Here is a 16,552-nt window from a genome sequence, read left to right as displayed (position 1 = left end):
AAGCCACGCGAAGCAGGACACGTTCGCCTCGAACACATACCCTCAAGCCAGGACAAGGATCAGTTCACATCGGACAGCAAACATGATCTGTCAGGTTCATACGGATCGCATACACAAGTCTCTTGCTAGTCATCTATGTATAATCTAGACAACGTTTACAAACCTCCGTACGGCTTCCCATCTCGCATACCGTCTTCAAATGCTGCAATGTCGATTCATACTGTCGGGATACTATGAATGGCTGAGTGGTGACTTCGCAAGTCTTTTGCGAACATAGCACAGGCAACGTGAGCTTCATTTGGCACAAAGAGTCCAGCGAAGCTTATGTTACCAGTACTACATTTGAATCCTTGGCTGCGTTCCTGACCTAGAAGAGAAACAGGAATGACGAAAGTCCTTGGAGGTTGTCAAGCTCTCGAGACAGGCGACCAAGAGCGGGACGGAACGCCTTGTTCAGCTGACCGCCAAGAAAGCCAAGCCGTCAGCCCAATCTCGCGCTTTTCCATGGCTGGCTAAACAACGATTGTTATTGGTCCAACACCCTCACGACGTCACAGACCATTACCAGAATCGCGTCAAGCTGAAAGCAGGCTGTGTTGGCGATCTTACTCTGCGCGCGCAGGCTGTGTACAGCGTTAAGGCGTCCACGGCGTAATTCATGAAGCACACCGCTTGTGGCCTGAATACATAAATGCGATGAGTCGCGCTTCCTTTCCATGTGCATACAACTCATCAAATCTGCCTTAAGGTTACACCAAAGACTCATTGCGGCGACTCATACATCAACCACTCACCCTTAATATACTCATCAGTCTATAAAACCCTACCTCGAGTTCATTACCCCCTTTACAACTTTCCATCTTCAAACACAAACTTGCAAATCTACCTCAAACATTACCACCATGAAGTTCACAGCGGCAACTGCTCTTCTCCTCGCGACTGTCGCGCTCGCCAGCCCAGCACCCGTCGCCAACCCAGACGCGGTAGCTGAACCAGCGCTGATCGGATCTCGCGCCCAATTCCGCGAAGCGCTTGCTGCACGCGACACCCTAGTTATGCCAGAAGTTCAACTCGAAGAACGAGCCAGCAGCAGCGGCGGCAAAGGAGGAGGCAAGGGTGGAAAGGGCACTGGTGGAAAAAACACCACCGAAAGCGCGGCGTCCGACATGCTTTCACCAAGTCGCGCTCTGCAGATCACTGCACTGGGTCTGGGCGTTGTGGAGGTTGTGAGACTCTGGGGTTAGACGACGCGAGCGAGATGGGGCTATACGGGTTGAGAGCAAGGTGGCTATCATTGTATTTGGAGGAGAGAGGCGGAGTTTGATGTGGTCACGACACTTTACCGAGCGATGGAGTCATGTTTGCATGTTATTGTATGATTTAGGAGTTCGATACCACGGCATTCGGAAATCAATATGGAGTTCACAACACCACAATCTTCTGCTTGCAGGCTAAGCTTAAGGCGCCCGCTACGTCACCCCGCATGTGTGCCACAGCGATCAAGTTTCCATATCTGACACGACAAGTCCATGTACTGGGCTACAAGGACTGATGACGATGGTATTGACCCGGATCAGTGAACTCAGTGTGTGTTGTACACCGAGTGATTCATTCCATCGTTAAGATGATCATCTCAGTAAACAAGCATAGCCACAGTGTGGCGGTGTTGATTAGAAGACAGACTGGATATGGCTGAGACGATCAGTGCACAGCCACAAAGAGCTGAGAGATCAGCAGATATAACAAGCTCGAACGAGTTCACCATATGCAGATCAAAGAATTTGAAGCATGAAGAGTAAACATTAACACTGGTATCTGCCGCGGCCTAAACGCTAGAAATGAAAAACGCCGTGCAAATGCTATGCCCCAAACGCTACGCTATGCTATCGGATCGAATAGAATCCAAAACACTTTTTGTTGCCATGAAGCAATGTTTACAAGAACTTGTTGATCATCTTCTTCCAGCCACTGGCGGAAGATTCTTCCCAGGTCTCGCTAACTTCGTCCTCGAACTTTCCACTCAGGAGATCGGCTTCCGCGGGGTTGATGAACTTGCTCCTGGTAATGAGCTTGTGTCCAATGTACAGTACGGCGAACAGGATCAAACTGATGTATGCGATAAAGAAGTCTTCAACGCTCCATGGGACGAAGGCGGTGAAACCTTGGGTGATGGTGATGATGGCGCAGAAAGTGACACCGTAGATAGCGAGTGGGCGGCCACCCCATGACTTGAATGGAAGAGTGTCACGGTCGATGTTCTGAGCCTTGAGTGCGCGCATGAAGCTGATGTGGCAGATCAAGACACAAGTCCAGGCGATGAAACCTGCGACGGAGACGATGTTGAGGAGCCAGTTGAAAGCTTCTCCACCGTTGGCGCTAAGGTTCATGTAGGCAAGCAGACCCATGGCGCCGGTGACTGCGGTCGCCCAGTATGGGACACCTCGCTTGGTGGTAGCCTTGAGGAACGCAGGGGCACACTTCTCCTCCGCAAGACCGACAAGGATACGGCTGCCTGAGTAGACGTTGGAGCTGGCGGCCGAGAGAACGACGGTAAGCAGGATGGCGTTGAAGATATCGGGAAGAGCGGAGACTCCTGCGAGCTGGAAAGCAATAACCATAGGAGATGAACCGGCGTTGGTGTCACCAATTTGAAGAGCTTCGTTGTCGTAGGGGACCAGAATGCCAACGAAGAAGATGGTGAAGACGAAAAGGGTGAAAATGCTCCAGAAGGTCTTTCGGATAGCCGAAGGCATAGTAACACGGGGGTTCGCGGACTCTCCAGCACCAATAGCGCAGAGCTCAGTACCCTGGTATGCGAAACCAGCCTGGATGAGGACAGCCCAGAAACCGACGAACTTGGCAACAGGGCCCTCGGCAAGGTATGGAGCGAAAGCACCGGGAGAGTTCCAGTACTGGAAGCCAATGTAGCCTTGTGCGCCGACACCAGCGTTCATGCAGATGGCGTAAATCCAGAAACCGACAAGGGCAACGACCTTGATGAGAGCAAACCAGAACTCGAATTCACCGAAAATGTCCACGGGCAAGAAGTTGACGGCGGTGATCGGCACCCAGAAAATGGTGATGAAGATGCCGATGCTGAGATCTGAGTCCCACCATTGGATGATAAGTCCAGCGGCTGTGAGTTCGAGTGCGTAGGTGATGGACCACGAAAACCAGTAAATCCAGCCCATGGAGAATCCTAGCGAGGGGTCGACGAAGCGGGCAGCGTATTGTGTGAATGCACCAGAAATGGGGAGGTAGGTAGCCATCTCAGCCAAACTGAGCATGACGGAGTAGACCAGAGTACCGACGAAAACGTAAGCCAGGAGCGCGCCAGCAGGTCCAGCAGTAGCGATGGAACCTCCGCTAGCAATGAAGACTCCGGTTCCTACAGTACCGCCGATGGCGACGAACTGCAAGTGTCGGGATGAAAGCTTGCGCTGAAGCTCATCCTTGGGGGGTGCGGCCTGCTTCTCGACGTCGCTCGAAGAGTGCGGGACCGACTTGTCCGACCGCTGGTCCATCTTAGGCGTGATCTCCTCAGAGGCGGATGCCATATTGGTGGTGGTATTGGCGAGGGACCCTGGGGTGGGGCCTGAGGTTCAAAGTAAGAACAACAACGACGAAGCTGTGATGTATACGATAGATGTCAAGTGCGCAAGAGCCAGGGACGAAAACGATATTTCAATCAAACCACGGTTACCCACCACTCCAGAAAGTGGAGTCATGGCGCAAGACTCCATGAGCCATCATGTTAGCCGTCGGCGTACTCCACGCTCTGGAAAGCCAGTCGACCGTCCAAATTTTCATCGTCGGTCCACTTGGCGGGCAACAGAGTCGTTTTGCCGCGCAAGATGCAGAAGTTGAACCGTGACAGTAGCATGATCGAAATTTTCGAGCCAGGATCACGTCGGCTACGAGCGGGTCGGCGCCGCCAGTTCGCGTCGCCTTGAGCGCGACAGGCCAAGCGCCAATGCTTATCGCGGGATTACCGTGTGGAATGTGTAGCTTTGCCGTTCCGTATGTTCCCAGCAGAAAAATTCTGCAGCTTAGCAGTATCTTTTTTGGGGTACTTTGTGGCGGCGGACGCGTTTCGGGAATAGCGAGAGGGCCGGCCCTTCATCGGGTCACGGCCTTGGCGCTGGCCGTGTCAGACTTCATCCATCGGGAAACCTCATCAGGCCTATCATGACTCCGTCGCATGTCACCGCATTCAGCTCACCCCTTTCCCCAGCCGGTGGTTGTAGAGATCTGCTTTGGTCATGCTGAGTCAAATGCCGCAGACTTTTATTTGCATGGCTTGAAGGCGCATCACGCTCTACTTAGGTAGTGTTGTTACCAGATTCGCGCGACTATCACATCGTGAGAGCCCAGTTCCTGCACATCTTATGCGACCAGTGGAAGCAACCAGCCAGCATAGCAAGCCATCGATACCGCCTATACGTCCAGGACGCATACAAAAATCCGATGGAGTCTACCATCTCACACGGCTAAGAGGTTTCAACATCAGGCGCGTTCACAACTAGCTTTCTCACCGCAGCATCATCGTCGACGTCGAAAGCAACACGTACTATTAGTCACGTACCGAACGTGGCATAAAACTAGACCCCAGGTTCTTCAGCCTTATGCACTTCAGTACGAGCCCAAGTGTGGTGCTACCGTTGCGCTGAGACATGGGAGCCGGGACCCAGCCGAGCGCTCGCCGGACTGTCCTGGCAGAATCCGGGGACGTGTCTGACTTTTCATGTGATCTGGGGAAGATTCGCCTTGTTGCTGGACTAGAATTCTTGGCCTTGAGCCGAGACCCTCGTCTCGTTGCCACTGTGTCTTTTCACCACCGCATCGTCGTATATGATTGGACATACATCAAGTGTAAATTACATGGATATCTCGGTACATATCGACTAGTCTTACTCCTGATGAAGCAGCCCGATTTGTGGATCGATTCGCTTACACGTCTAGAAGTGGAGAAATTGGGACAGGTACACTACTATTACTACACTGCGGCGCTCAAGCACGATGTTCGTTTCACCTCGACAACGAAGCGCTGTGGGCTCCTCAAGACTCCCAACTGACTCATTCACTCGTCATCGTCGTAGTCCATCTCTTCGTCTTCGTCCTCATCCTCGTCGTCATATCGGTCTTCTTCATCACCCTCATCACCATCCATCCCACTCGTGTTCTTCAACTCATCCAAGTCCCACACACTATCCGGCAACCCCGTAACCCCCACATCTCTCTTCACAGTGATGATCCCGAACTCCTCGACGCCGCAGAAGCCTCCCCTCTGACTCTTGCCAAAGAACCCCACAATAATCTCATCAGGGCTGGGTGTCAGCCTCACAACGTCCGAGTCACGCCTCGCGTTGAGCTCGCCGGCACTGGTGCCGTCGCTGAGATGTAGCCTTACACCATCCCTAGGGACGACTTCGACGGAACTAATCTCCACCCCCTCGGGAAGACGTATCTTCTCGGAAGCGTGACCGCCGAACTGGTGCTTGCGGCCGTATGTACGCATGGGTCCCCAGTGGCTCGTGTGGCCATCTGCATACTTCACCACGCCGCCATCCCATAAACATCCGACCCTTAGATCGATGGAAACGGCGCGGTGCAGGTTTCCATCCTTGCCCTTCTCGTGGAGAAGCTGCGCCCATTCGTACCTACGAGTATCGGACTCATCGGGGAAGGCCAGGCGCTTTGCAAGTCGGATCTCGGAGCCTGGGATACGGATGTATGATCTGCTGGCGAGGAGTTTCCAAACGTTGCCGATATTGGTCTCCTTTCCATTGTAGGCGAGGATGTTGAGATGGAGGGCCTGGGATCGATCGAAACGATCTTCGAGAGAGGATTCCGTATACTCAATGCGCTTCGGTGCGTTGCGAGTCCAGCCGAGGGGCTGGGATGTCTCTGCACGGTTGAAAGTAAAGCGTACGATGCCGCTGCTTGAGCTGATGACGAGCTTTGTCGGACCTTCGTCGTCGGTGTGCTCAGCGTAGGCCTCGGGCGAAGCATGTCGTTCTTCGTCGCTGATTGTAGGGTCTACCGGTAGACGGAAGTGAGGCAGCATGCGGAACGAGAGCGCATCAGCTAGGTTCCAACGGGCATTGTTAGGTGTGTTATGAGGATCCACGAGCACACCTTCTGATTTGAGGTGACCAGAGTATGCGGTCTTAGGGAGGAAGTTCTTGGGCCAGTCTTGCGCATATCCACGTTCCATGATGCCAGAGCGGTGAGGCGAGCCGAATGCGTGACCAATTTCATGGAGAAAAGCGCCTTGGCCGATTGCGCATGCTTCCCACATGGTGTTGCATTGGCCATTGTCATTGCCTACTTTGTCTCCAGGTGCACGGATGTCCGTGAGACAGCCTGTAACTTCTTCCAAGAAGCGCGGCCAAGAGTAGGTCAGATGGCTACCAAACATACCCAATGAGATTCCGTCAGGGTTATGGCAACCCAAAGCTGCATGGCCGAGGATCAGCTTCTGCGTGACGCTGTAGTGTGAGTCTAAGATCAGCCCAGCAACGATGGGTCGGGCGTCGGAAGCGAATGGGCCTCCCTGCTCCTTGAGCGCATCCAAAAACCAGTCGAACAAGTCATTGTCGCGACGTGCGTTAGGGTTCTGTTGCGCGACCTCTTTATTACGGATTTCCTTGACGGTCCTGGAAGAGCGAATAACGTTGACTTTGGCAGTCGATCGCATGGCACCTTCTCTGTCGAGAGCCTCTTCAACGCGCGCATTGAGGAAGTCGCGACTGATCGTGTCCACGGTCCACTCCTCATCCAGCCTGAACGATCGACGCCCAGCACCTTGCAGCCTCAAGTCTTCCGCGGTCATAGCTTGCCACATGTAAGCCGCCATGCGGAGCTTGGCGATAGCTGCTTGAAGGTCAGAGTGCGCCGAAGATATCCCAGCGGCCTTTGAGGGTGGACAGTCAATGAGGCATGGCGAGTCTGCGGCAACCATGATAGCGAGATGGAGAGGCGGGTACTGCAAGAGCGGGATGTAGTTGACGTTCACCTCGATGGTGTGTTCAAGGCAGTCATTGCAGACGTAGGCAAATTCCAGGACGTTCTGCCCCGGCGAGAGCATAACAAGAGCCTTGAAGTTACCGCCTGCTATCGGCCACGTCTGCTCGGGAAAGGAGTCGGCCTTGTTTGCACCTTTGGTAGCAACATGGATGTAACTTCCTTCGGCAGCGGTAAGCGCATAGGTACCCGTGACTAGGAGACAGCGCTGTTGTACGTGTTAGTTATAGACGGTCAACATAAGAACTGCACCATACCTGATGAATCGTTTCCCCGTCTGCGACATTGGTGATGTTGAGAGGGTTTGAAATTGGTGCCATTCTGATGCGATCGGAGGATCGTTAGTAGTGTGTTTCGGTGATGTTGTGCAGAAATAGGAATATAACGTCAATTTTTGTCAAGAGATGTTGCGATGTATCTGGAATGTCATTTTCATGTCGTCTTACTGTGAGTTTTATATTCCATTTCAAACGCCCGTGAGCAAGGCTGCAACTCCTTACTATGTTGTGGCTTTCAGGCAGCCATCCCAAAACGGCTAGTCTCAGGTTGTTGCCTCGTCGAGGATGCTGGGTAATGTCTTTCACGTAACGTCACCATAACAACTCGCATACTGAGAAGCGTGACATCCCTAAAGGTTCGAAGCATAGGGTGATTACGCGCGATGCAAAACACGTTGAAATTTCGATGATGCGTTACATCACCATACACTGGTCGGCCGCGCCGCCCGTAATCATCGAACTCATGGCTTGCATCGCCCGTGCTTGGAACATCTCTTGCAAATCGGCATTCCCAGCTGTGACCTCGGCCTGTGCGGCAGCGGCCGCAAAATTATGCTTCCTCTGTTGTCTGTGCTCCTGCGACCAACCTTTGTATAAGTTGTCCACATTCAAAGGTCCATCATCCGTAAAGAGCCTGGCGGCTCCTTTGTGGTACTTCGTCAAATCCTTCAAGCATACCTCGCTTTGCGCGCACTCATAGTTTTCTTCCTGTTGCCTCAGATGATTGCGCATCGCTCTGCGCGCTATGTCCATGAATCGAGGATATTTCCCTTCGATTAGGGACGTAGTAATGATGGTATTCGCTGCATGTTGCGGCGATCGTCCGGTTTCTGAGAAAGACGGATCCCAAGCTGGGTCGTTCTCGAGCGCTGCGTAGATGGCTTTCCACGTATCCGAGCATTGCCGCTGCATCAACGTTCCGTTGAAATAAAGATCTGGCAAGTCAGCCTGCAGCCAGAAAGCAAAATGTTCCAGAATAGCAACAGATGTGAGTCCGTCTCTGCCGTTAATAGGCTCCAGTTTTAGTCCCTGCTGCTCTTGAGAAGCTTGCATCGCGCGCGCGAGACGGCCACGGGTTGCATCAGGAGCAGAAGCTTCGAGAAGTGCCGTAGTAATGGTGTCGATTCTCCCATTGAAGGCTCCACCGGGTATCTTCTTGATCCAACAGCCACTAGCACCGCGCGGCAAGTAGACAGTCTCTCCAAACACGGTTGCATCTCTGAACAGTCGAGACTTGTTAGTGGGATCATATCTAGGCCGGCCTAGATCTCCACGGCTAAGGTCCAGACGATCAAAGGTATATGATTGCACCTGCTTGAGCGTGGGCTGGCCAGTAGCAAGATCGAAGAGAGTCCGTGCTTCCTCGGGCGACTCGGGTGGTCTCTTGATCAACACGTATCGGGGATCCTGGCTGAAGAGCATGAACTCCATGTCGGGCCACACTGGGTCGGAAGGGCTTCTCAGCTGTGTCCCCATATAAACATGAGCCATGAAAAGAAGAGAACATGAAGTTGCTTCGTGTGACAGGCCAGCCGCGTGCCAGTGAACGAGAAAGTGGTACTTCAACATGCCGTTGAGCAAAGGATGGTGTTTATATATGTAGAACGCTTTTTTCTTCATTATCCCGAAGATGGGGTGTCCATTGACCTTTGGATCTTGCGCAAGCTGTTGCCATTGTTCGGCAAATCCGTCATGGTTGGCCCAGGGACTGATGTCGTTGTATGCTTCTCTGAAAGGTTTGTAACATTCATCTTGGATATTGTCTGGCATCATCGGATCCTCCCAGTTATTCGTAATGGCCTGTTCTACTCCCATTAGATGGTTCAGGTAGACCTGAAGTTCAAAATGCGGTCGGTTGGTCATCTCGCCCATGATGTCTTGCGAGTCGAAATGAAGCTGGACGCCATATGTAAGCCACATTGGGATCTTGTGCTCGGTAAACATGTCCAATAGACCTTTGGAGACCATATCCAGCAGTGGTGGGCGTTTGGCTGCTTTGGCGACGATCCGCATGATTTGGGCAAGTTCGATTGCTCTGAATGTTCGATTGTGAATGTTGGCATCGCCGAAGTCCTTCGGCATCACTTGCGGAATCGAGTTCTTTTTTGTCATGTGCTTGTGGAGGTAGAACTTCAAGCCAGCGAAGACCGGCCAGAAGTCGAAATGTGCTTCACTCTGGGCGTCCGCTGTAACGCCAAGCCTGGTGGAAGGCTTTGCAATCTCCGCGAGAGACCACTTGTGCATATCCTCGTGGTTGTTGTAGAAAAGAACGGCGGGGAGCGTCCAGACCGGATACTCGGTGACTGGATATTTCTTCGGTCGTGTTACTAGCAAGTCGAACTTCGCCTCCGCACTTTGAGCAAGCTTAATAGCCGTATCCGTGGTCATGGCTGCCACAATCAAGTCGACTTTGCCGCTCTTGTATTTCTGCCAGTTGTCACGGACCACCTCCCTCATGTCCTGTTGCTCCTGTAGCATAAGCGCAACAGCAATCCAGAAGTCGTCCTCTTTGTCTTCCTCAGCTTCCTCGAGCGTGACATTAGATACGTCAGGGAGTGTATCTTCGGCAATATCTTCCTCGTCGGCTAGTGCCACGAGCTCATCGACGGTCAGCCCCGCGAAGCGATTGCGTGAAGATAAGTCAGCCACATTAGTAGCGGAACCATTGTTGCGTGCGATTTCTGGTCCGCCCGACCCGAGGAATGGCTTGAGGGATGCGAAGGTGTCCTCGAGAACCTTGATGAAATATTCGTGCCGCAGGTCACTGTTTGTATCCGGGTTGACTTTCGCCTTGTACCATTGCGAGACCTTCCGACGTGTCTGAATGGCGCGACTGAAGTGCCTGCATAAAGCAACAGGGACCATAATCTCAGACTCTGCTTCTTCTCCAGCTTTTGCTATCGCTTCTGCCATGGGTACAAAGTCCGATACTCCGAGTTGGTATACTGTGCCACCACCTCCACCTTTCGCATTCTGGTTGCCTTTCCTGCCCGCGCCCTTTTTCGACTTAGATCTCGACTTTGTCTGTTTTTGTTCTTTCGTTTTGACTTCGAAGCCGATGGACGCGGCGGTTTCGGCAATCCATCCTGCAATGTATTCGGTGGCTCGCTTGTACAAGGTGTACTTGGCGAGGAAGGTCTGTGGCTCGTTGAGACCCGACATGACGTGAGCCGATTCGAGGCAGAGAAGCGCTCGATGTTCGCGTTCTGTAATGGGTGGGGTGCCTGAGTGCGACGATGGCGGCACCTGGTGCTGCCGCAGCTCGTATAGCTCCAAATGAGAAGGCGGGCAAACCCTGCCGAGCGCCGCTAGACCTATTTCCCACTGCACGTGACCTTAGAAAGGCGGGGCGCCGAACTATCAGCGAGCACGACTCATAACGGCCCGAATCGATTCAAACACTCAACTACGCCTCAGATCCATTGGTATAATACGGCGTCATGTCAACGCAGCCGTTGTATGGATGCGAAACTGAATATCAGAATGATGAGATTGCTTGAATGTGCATAAAACGTATCCTGTTTTTGAGTGCCTACCTAGGTAGGTATGCTCGACATCCCGATCAGAAACTGACCATGTAAAGAGAGCTTCGGGACCTCAAAACCAGCTGCTGTACTCGTTTGTCAAGCGCATTCTACTTTATTCTTCGTTACATTGTACCTAGGTAGCAATAAATTAGGGCAGGTCTATTGGATCATCTGCTTTTCGACTATCATAGGCTTCCTAGGACAGGTGTATACCTAGGTAATCGCGACCGGATGCGAGATCTTCAGCGATGGGTGTTGCAGCGCATTCATTCAGAGTGTTGGAGTCACCCAAACCACGATGGCGATTCGGAACTTGGGTAGCCAAATATGTTTGAACGCGGAATCTAAGGCTGACGAACTCTCACTTGCACTTGTTGCAAGCCATGTTGACCGAAAGAAAGAGAACAGGGCTGTTTCTATAGCAAGAAGCGCAGTAGGTGTGGAGGATATCAGTACCCGTAAGTACAGTTTGAGCAGCGGTGAAGGACACCATTTCCAAATCTCTACATGTACTTTGGTAGTCGCCAAAAAGGTTATTAGAATTGTCAAATAAGCGGTCAGATGCTACTACTGTAGTCAGTAATCGGCTATCGTCGTCCACTGTGCTATGGTGTTGGTTCGAGATCTTAGTCGCGCCGTAGCGGCATCGTGGCGTTTGTAGACCCGACCAAGCGCCAGATCAATCAAACTCAAAGTTGACATTCACGCCGTCGAATGTAGTGTTGTCTGTAGTAGCAGTCTGACTGCAGAGGTCGATTAGAATCTGACCCTGGGGTCATTCTAGAACAACATGAGGAGAGCGGTGACTGTTGGCGGATGCCGACGAGCTTCGGAGCATGGCCGTGCCCTTCCTGGTGTGTCGCAAATGTCCCTGGCACATCTGGCACATGGCCACATTCCATCGCAATGCGCGAGCACCTCAGTACCATGGCGTCGCATTGCTTCTGGCCCTTCAACTACGCGCTGCATGTGCTGTACTTACCGCCTTGAGCTGTCACGTCCGCTCCTGAGTTTCGTCGACCCTGCGCGACCACACGCACTAGGCCATCAGCCTCGTCGCCCTCGCGTAAATAGGATGGCAGGATCGCGTGGAAGATTGCGTTTCGCCTCAAAGAATGCACTTCAGTTAAATGAAGTGTTTGTCGCGATTGGCTGCGCGATAGCAAAATGATGTAAATCGTCCTGCACGACTTGTTCAGATCTTGCTGCGTTGTCAGGAACCGGGTCTTTGTTGTGACGTAGATCGATGCAAGCGAGGTCGGCTGCTCGGGCTGTCACGCCAGGATCAGGCAAGGCGCGGTCAAGTGGGGCTTAACGGCCGCCTGGGCATGCAACGTTCCGTTCCATACATTTTCACAACGTCTCCTGAGAAATGCACCTGCTTTCGTCGTTTAGGACCGAATGCGGGTCTCGTTGTGCTGACCAGATGTGTGCGAATGGCCTCATCCAAACTCTAACGGATATTACGGATGTAAATGTCAGCCTTAGGACAATTCGCACAATTTGACAGCCTTCGACGTTTGAACTCTGTGAGTACCTATAGATTCCCATCCTTGTGCTATATCAAACGCTAGCCGAACCATCACCAGGTTTTCCACCGTGTTACAGGGCTTCCTTGGAAGCTGGTTCTAGATTCCCATTCGCCAATACCCTTGCTAAACCCCTTAGCCCCACGTTTCGATCGCTTTTCTGGACTTCGTCACACCTACCTCTAGCATCATCGGATGGCGTATTGAGGCGCTTGAGTTCTTTGACAGCTGTTTGCCACACCTTGTCATGGGTCAGCTCTGGTAAATCTGCCGGTTGCTAAAGAAAGATTTTCAAGGTTGGAATGAACGCGTGGTGTGGGTGACGATGAAGCATCGCCTCCACCAAGTCGATCGGTCAAAGCAAGACGACAAATGTGTACACATTCTCACATTCGCATGAATACACGTTCATGCTAGGTGCCGTTCAGGCGGTCTACGGGCACTCAGACCACATCCACAAGCGTTTGACTTGGTGAACTTGAGGCTCGGAGATGAGCCTTATGCAACGCCTGTGAACGAGCGCTCCGGTAGCCGGTACCCCAGCTTAGGGTACGTCACTGGCGCTGAAGCCTCAACTCGTGGAGGGTGTCCGACCACCCTATGGCATAGTCTGGGGCAGCCACAAAACCCTATGAGAGGCTTTGACGTGGACAACGTGCATACAGCCAGGACACCCTGCAGCAAATGTACGCGCCAGGGGCAGCGAAAAGATGCCCAATGTGTAAGTATGTTCGCGTTCGACATCTGATCCCTGCCCTGAATGGCTATACCTCCGATATCGATCTACGTTCCACAGTATCCATTCTTCATGCGACAGCAACTCCAGCCGTGCAGGTTTCGAGATCAACAGCCCTAACGGATACTCCACCCTCGGTACCAACCAGTCAGCATGATCAGCCAGGTACCACAGAGCCAAACCAGCTGAGATCGACGTCATTCTTTGCCAGGTGCAGACTCGCCATGAAGAAGTTGGGGACGCCAGGTGGACCTGTCACCGTTATTTTGACCGTTATGGACGTGCGCTCCCGGCTGTCAGCTAATTCCCCTGGCGTCGATGACGATCGTAGCCTGGGTATGCCGGTGTTTGATGACGATGGCAATGTAATGAAGCGTGTACTTGGAATGAACCTTGAACAAGATGAGGACTGAGAAGGTATAAAGAGGGCAACGATGCCTCGACAATTGAACATCATCCAACACATTCAACTCACATCAACAACTCTACAACACCACTTCCAAACAACACTTCCTTCTTTCACAAGAACCAACCAACCCAACCAACCTTCAAAATGCAGTTCACCATCACCGCCATTGTTGCTTTCGCCGCCACCGCTGCCTTCGCTGCTCCCCTTGACGAGCGCCAGGTTGGCCTCTGCTCTTCCGGCAACCCCGTATGCTGCGCTACCGATGTCCTGAACCTCGCCAACTTGGACTGCGCTCCTCGTACGTCCTTCCCATCCTCACCTATCAAAGACATGATCACTAACATTCTCTCAGCTACCACCACCCCTACCAGCATCAACCAGTTCATCGACGGATGCGCTGAGTCCGGCCAGCAGGCCAAGTGCTGCCTCATCCCCATCCTCGGCCAGGCTCTCATCTGCTCCGACGTCAACCCCACTGCTGAGGCTCCCGCTACCCCCTCCGCATAAGCGCCTTTCGTCGCTTCTCATTCGGCATGGCGCGAATAATGTATATCCTCAACGATGGTCGTGCCTTGGTTTCTTAGACACATGTACAACATCTTCTTTCGATTGGTTTAGATAGGGAGTGAGCATTAATACACATTTCACTTGGAGTAACTCTTCTTTATGGTGACATTGATTCATTCTATCTATAACTGAAAAGTCAAGAGGAGTGTTGGGAAATACAACCCATGCATTGGGCGAAGTTTGTAATGGCTTGAACTACCGAGGAGGCATTCGAATGCTGTGAGGCTGTCGGTATGACAGCTGTAGTGGTGTAAGATATATACGTTGGCGTCCAGCTCAACGCTTTGCGATGTCAGGAAGCCATGTGGGCGACATCTTCTCCCACAACCGCCTGAGAGGACCAGTCTTGTCCTCCTTGTCGTTCTCATCCGGGTCATCGGAGTCGTAACGATTGCATAGCGATGCCCAGACCCTCTTGTCTTTGAAGACATTCTCATGGAGGTACTGGCAGGCTTTGTACCATTCATCCCGAGAGTCCCAATCTGCAATCTCTTGGCATTGATTGGTCATCTCCGTGGCTCGAGAGATGCAGCTCGTAATGCTGCCTATCAATGGTGCCATTTCAAGGTCACCAGGCCACGGGCATCTACGACCTTGGAGTCGAAACACGACTGAAGCGCGTTTTAGGAGGGGTGCCGCTTTCTCAAGTTCTGCCTTCACATATGAGGCCATGATGAACTCTGGGTGTTGTGTAGGTAACTGGGTGAGCTCCAGTACATTGTAGTGCCATATCTTCAAGCTGGCGGCCTTCTGATTAGGCCAGTTGAATGACCTCCATTTGAGCTCTTTGAGCTGATCATCTGGCAGACCAAACCAATCTTCTTTACTGAAGTCAATGAGGCCTGGTGCACCTTGGGGCACTATCGGCTGCTGGGGAGGTGCCTGTTGGATAGGCGCGGAGGTACTCGGTGCCTGTTGCGGCTGCGGAGCGATCGTGATGGCAGGAGCGGGGAGGTACTTAGTGGTGGTGGGGATGGCGGACAGCGTCCCCATATTGGGTGCTGGAGGGTCTTGCGTACTTGACGCGGGAGGCTCGGGCCTCATGATGATGAGGTCTTGGAGACAATCCTTCAACCCAAGGTAGTTGGCGAATTGACGATAGAGCGCAAGGAAAACCATCAGTTCCTGGCTCTCTTGAATGGAAGCGCCTTCAGGCACCAAGTAGTTCCAGAACTCCACGATAGAGGCATTCCAGCCAATAAGGGATGACTGCTCCATGGTCATACCGCCCACGAAGTATGGCTTCAGGTCGCTCTCGGCACTCGCCATCAAGGTCCAAATCGCGTCTGCCGACGACATGTACTCAGTGCCGGTACTGGCAGCAACCAGAAAACCCCTCATCGCAGTCTCAAGGGTAGGTGCTTGACTAGCCAGGTTGCTCATGGTCGACCTGGCAAGGTCTTCGAGGGATGGCTGTGGCGGGGCCGGGAGGTATGTGATAGGTAGCTCGACAACCTTATGGGCAGGCGCGATGACTACGTGGTCCTTCGTGGTAGTAGCTGTCGACTTCGTAGTGATTTGAGCCACCTCTGGCTTCGGTATGGTAGGTGCCGCGGCGACCTTCTCGTGCTCGGTAGACCTGTAGGCAGGTGATGGTTGCCTAGGTGCAGACCGCCAGTAATCGCGTTCTTTGCGACGGGTATTGCCCCAAGAAGTCGACAGTTGAAGAACGGGATAGTGTGTCGGGTCGCGTCGATCGGAGTGTGCGAACGACTCGCCGGTGCCGCGGAAGTTGGTGAAGGGGAACTCGAATGGTGGTGGATATGAGGGAGGCGCTGGCTTTGCAGGCGTAAGAGTGACAGGCGGTGGTGTGATGTGAGCGATGGTGGCAGTGACAGGGAGCTTCGTCTCTTGCGACTGTCCCTTTTCGGCAGGATCATGGAGGTCGTCTTGGTCGGCCTCGGGATGAGGGCCTATCCAGTAGGTATACTTGATATATACATATAGGGCGAAGGTAAGGTAGACGCAGATGAGAAGTGAGATGAAGCGGAGGTAGACGGGAACTCCTTCGAAGTTGTGGGTGAACTGATAGTAGACTTCCCAGCAAATCTCCCAGTATAGGTACGAGACGGCGATTTGGAGGCGGCGAACAACAAGCGGAAAGAACTCAGATGATGCGAAGACGCGGCCGATGTCGAGGGCTACTAGCAAGAGAAAGCAAAGAAGGGCGATGGTGACAGTGCGCATCTTGTCGGTATAGCGTGCGGCAGGTGAGCTCGCAAAGTAGGGTATGATGAGATTTTGGGTATCGTCAAATAGAAGAGCTTGTCTTGGAAGCTGCGATGGGAAAGAATTGGAGTGTTTGGTTTGGAAACTGAGAGCAATGAAGCAGGACGGGTGTTTTGAGGGTTTGTATCGCTTTGTGTGTGCGCAAAAGATATTTTGACTGCTATTGTGGCTGGGTCCGTGCCTATTGTTGGTCACCGTGGAAATGACGACGAGTTATTTTGAAAAAGCGGTGGTGAGTCGCGAATTGCGAT

General features: G+C 52.6%; 6 protein-coding genes across 6 annotated transcripts; 2 read left to right on the top strand and 4 right to left on the bottom strand.

Annotated features, from left to right (window-relative positions):
- Positions 1-902: 902 nt before the first annotated feature.
- J4E87_001010 (uncharacterized protein) lies at positions 903-1,244 on the top strand (the record flags this gene model as incomplete). The annotated part of the gene is made up of 2 exons (XM_049372660.1): positions 903-907; positions 956-1,244. The coding sequence occupies 2 exons, from the start codon at positions 903-905 to the stop codon at positions 1,242-1,244; spliced, it is 294 nt and encodes a 97-aa protein (XP_049237318.1).
- Positions 1,245-1,934: 690 nt separating this feature from the next.
- Positions 1,935-3,557, bottom strand: J4E87_001009 (uncharacterized protein; the record flags this gene model as incomplete). The annotated part of the gene is made up of 1 exon (XM_049372659.1): positions 1,935-3,557. The coding sequence occupies one exon, from the start codon at positions 3,555-3,557 to the stop codon at positions 1,935-1,937; it is 1,623 nt and encodes a 540-aa protein (XP_049237317.1).
- A 1,523-nt stretch (positions 3,558-5,080) lies between these two features.
- On the bottom strand, positions 5,081-7,346 carry J4E87_001008 (uncharacterized protein; the record flags this gene model as incomplete). Its single annotated transcript, XM_049372658.1, has 2 exons — positions 5,081-7,234; positions 7,284-7,346. 2 exons carry the CDS (start codon positions 7,344-7,346, stop codon positions 5,081-5,083), a joined length of 2,217 nt encoding a protein of 738 aa, XP_049237316.1.
- A 372-nt stretch (positions 7,347-7,718) lies between these two features.
- Positions 7,719-10,466, bottom strand: J4E87_001007 (uncharacterized protein; the record flags this gene model as incomplete). The annotated part of the gene is made up of 1 exon (XM_049372657.1): positions 7,719-10,466. The coding sequence occupies one exon, from the start codon at positions 10,464-10,466 to the stop codon at positions 7,719-7,721; it is 2,748 nt and encodes a 915-aa protein (XP_049237315.1).
- A 3,183-nt stretch (positions 10,467-13,649) lies between these two features.
- On the top strand, positions 13,650-14,012 carry J4E87_001006 (uncharacterized protein; the record flags this gene model as incomplete). Its single annotated transcript, XM_049372656.1, has 2 exons — positions 13,650-13,803; positions 13,858-14,012. The coding sequence occupies 2 exons, from the start codon at positions 13,650-13,652 to the stop codon at positions 14,010-14,012; spliced, it is 309 nt and encodes a 102-aa protein (XP_049237314.1).
- Positions 14,013-14,348: 336 nt separating this feature from the next.
- On the bottom strand, positions 14,349-16,259 carry J4E87_001005 (uncharacterized protein; the record flags this gene model as incomplete). Its single annotated transcript, XM_049372655.1, has 1 exon — positions 14,349-16,259. One exon carries the CDS (start codon positions 16,257-16,259, stop codon positions 14,349-14,351), a length of 1,911 nt encoding a protein of 636 aa, XP_049237313.1.
- Positions 16,260-16,552: the final 293 nt, after the last annotated feature.

Source organism: Alternaria ethzedia (assembly GCF_023757985.1).
Source record: "Alternaria ethzedia strain BMP 0044 chromosome Unknown scaffold_2, whole genome shotgun sequence".
NCBI lineage: Eukaryota > Fungi > Ascomycota > Dothideomycetes > Pleosporales > Pleosporaceae > Alternaria > Alternaria ethzedia.
This window is presented reverse-complemented; position numbering and strand designations above follow the sequence as displayed.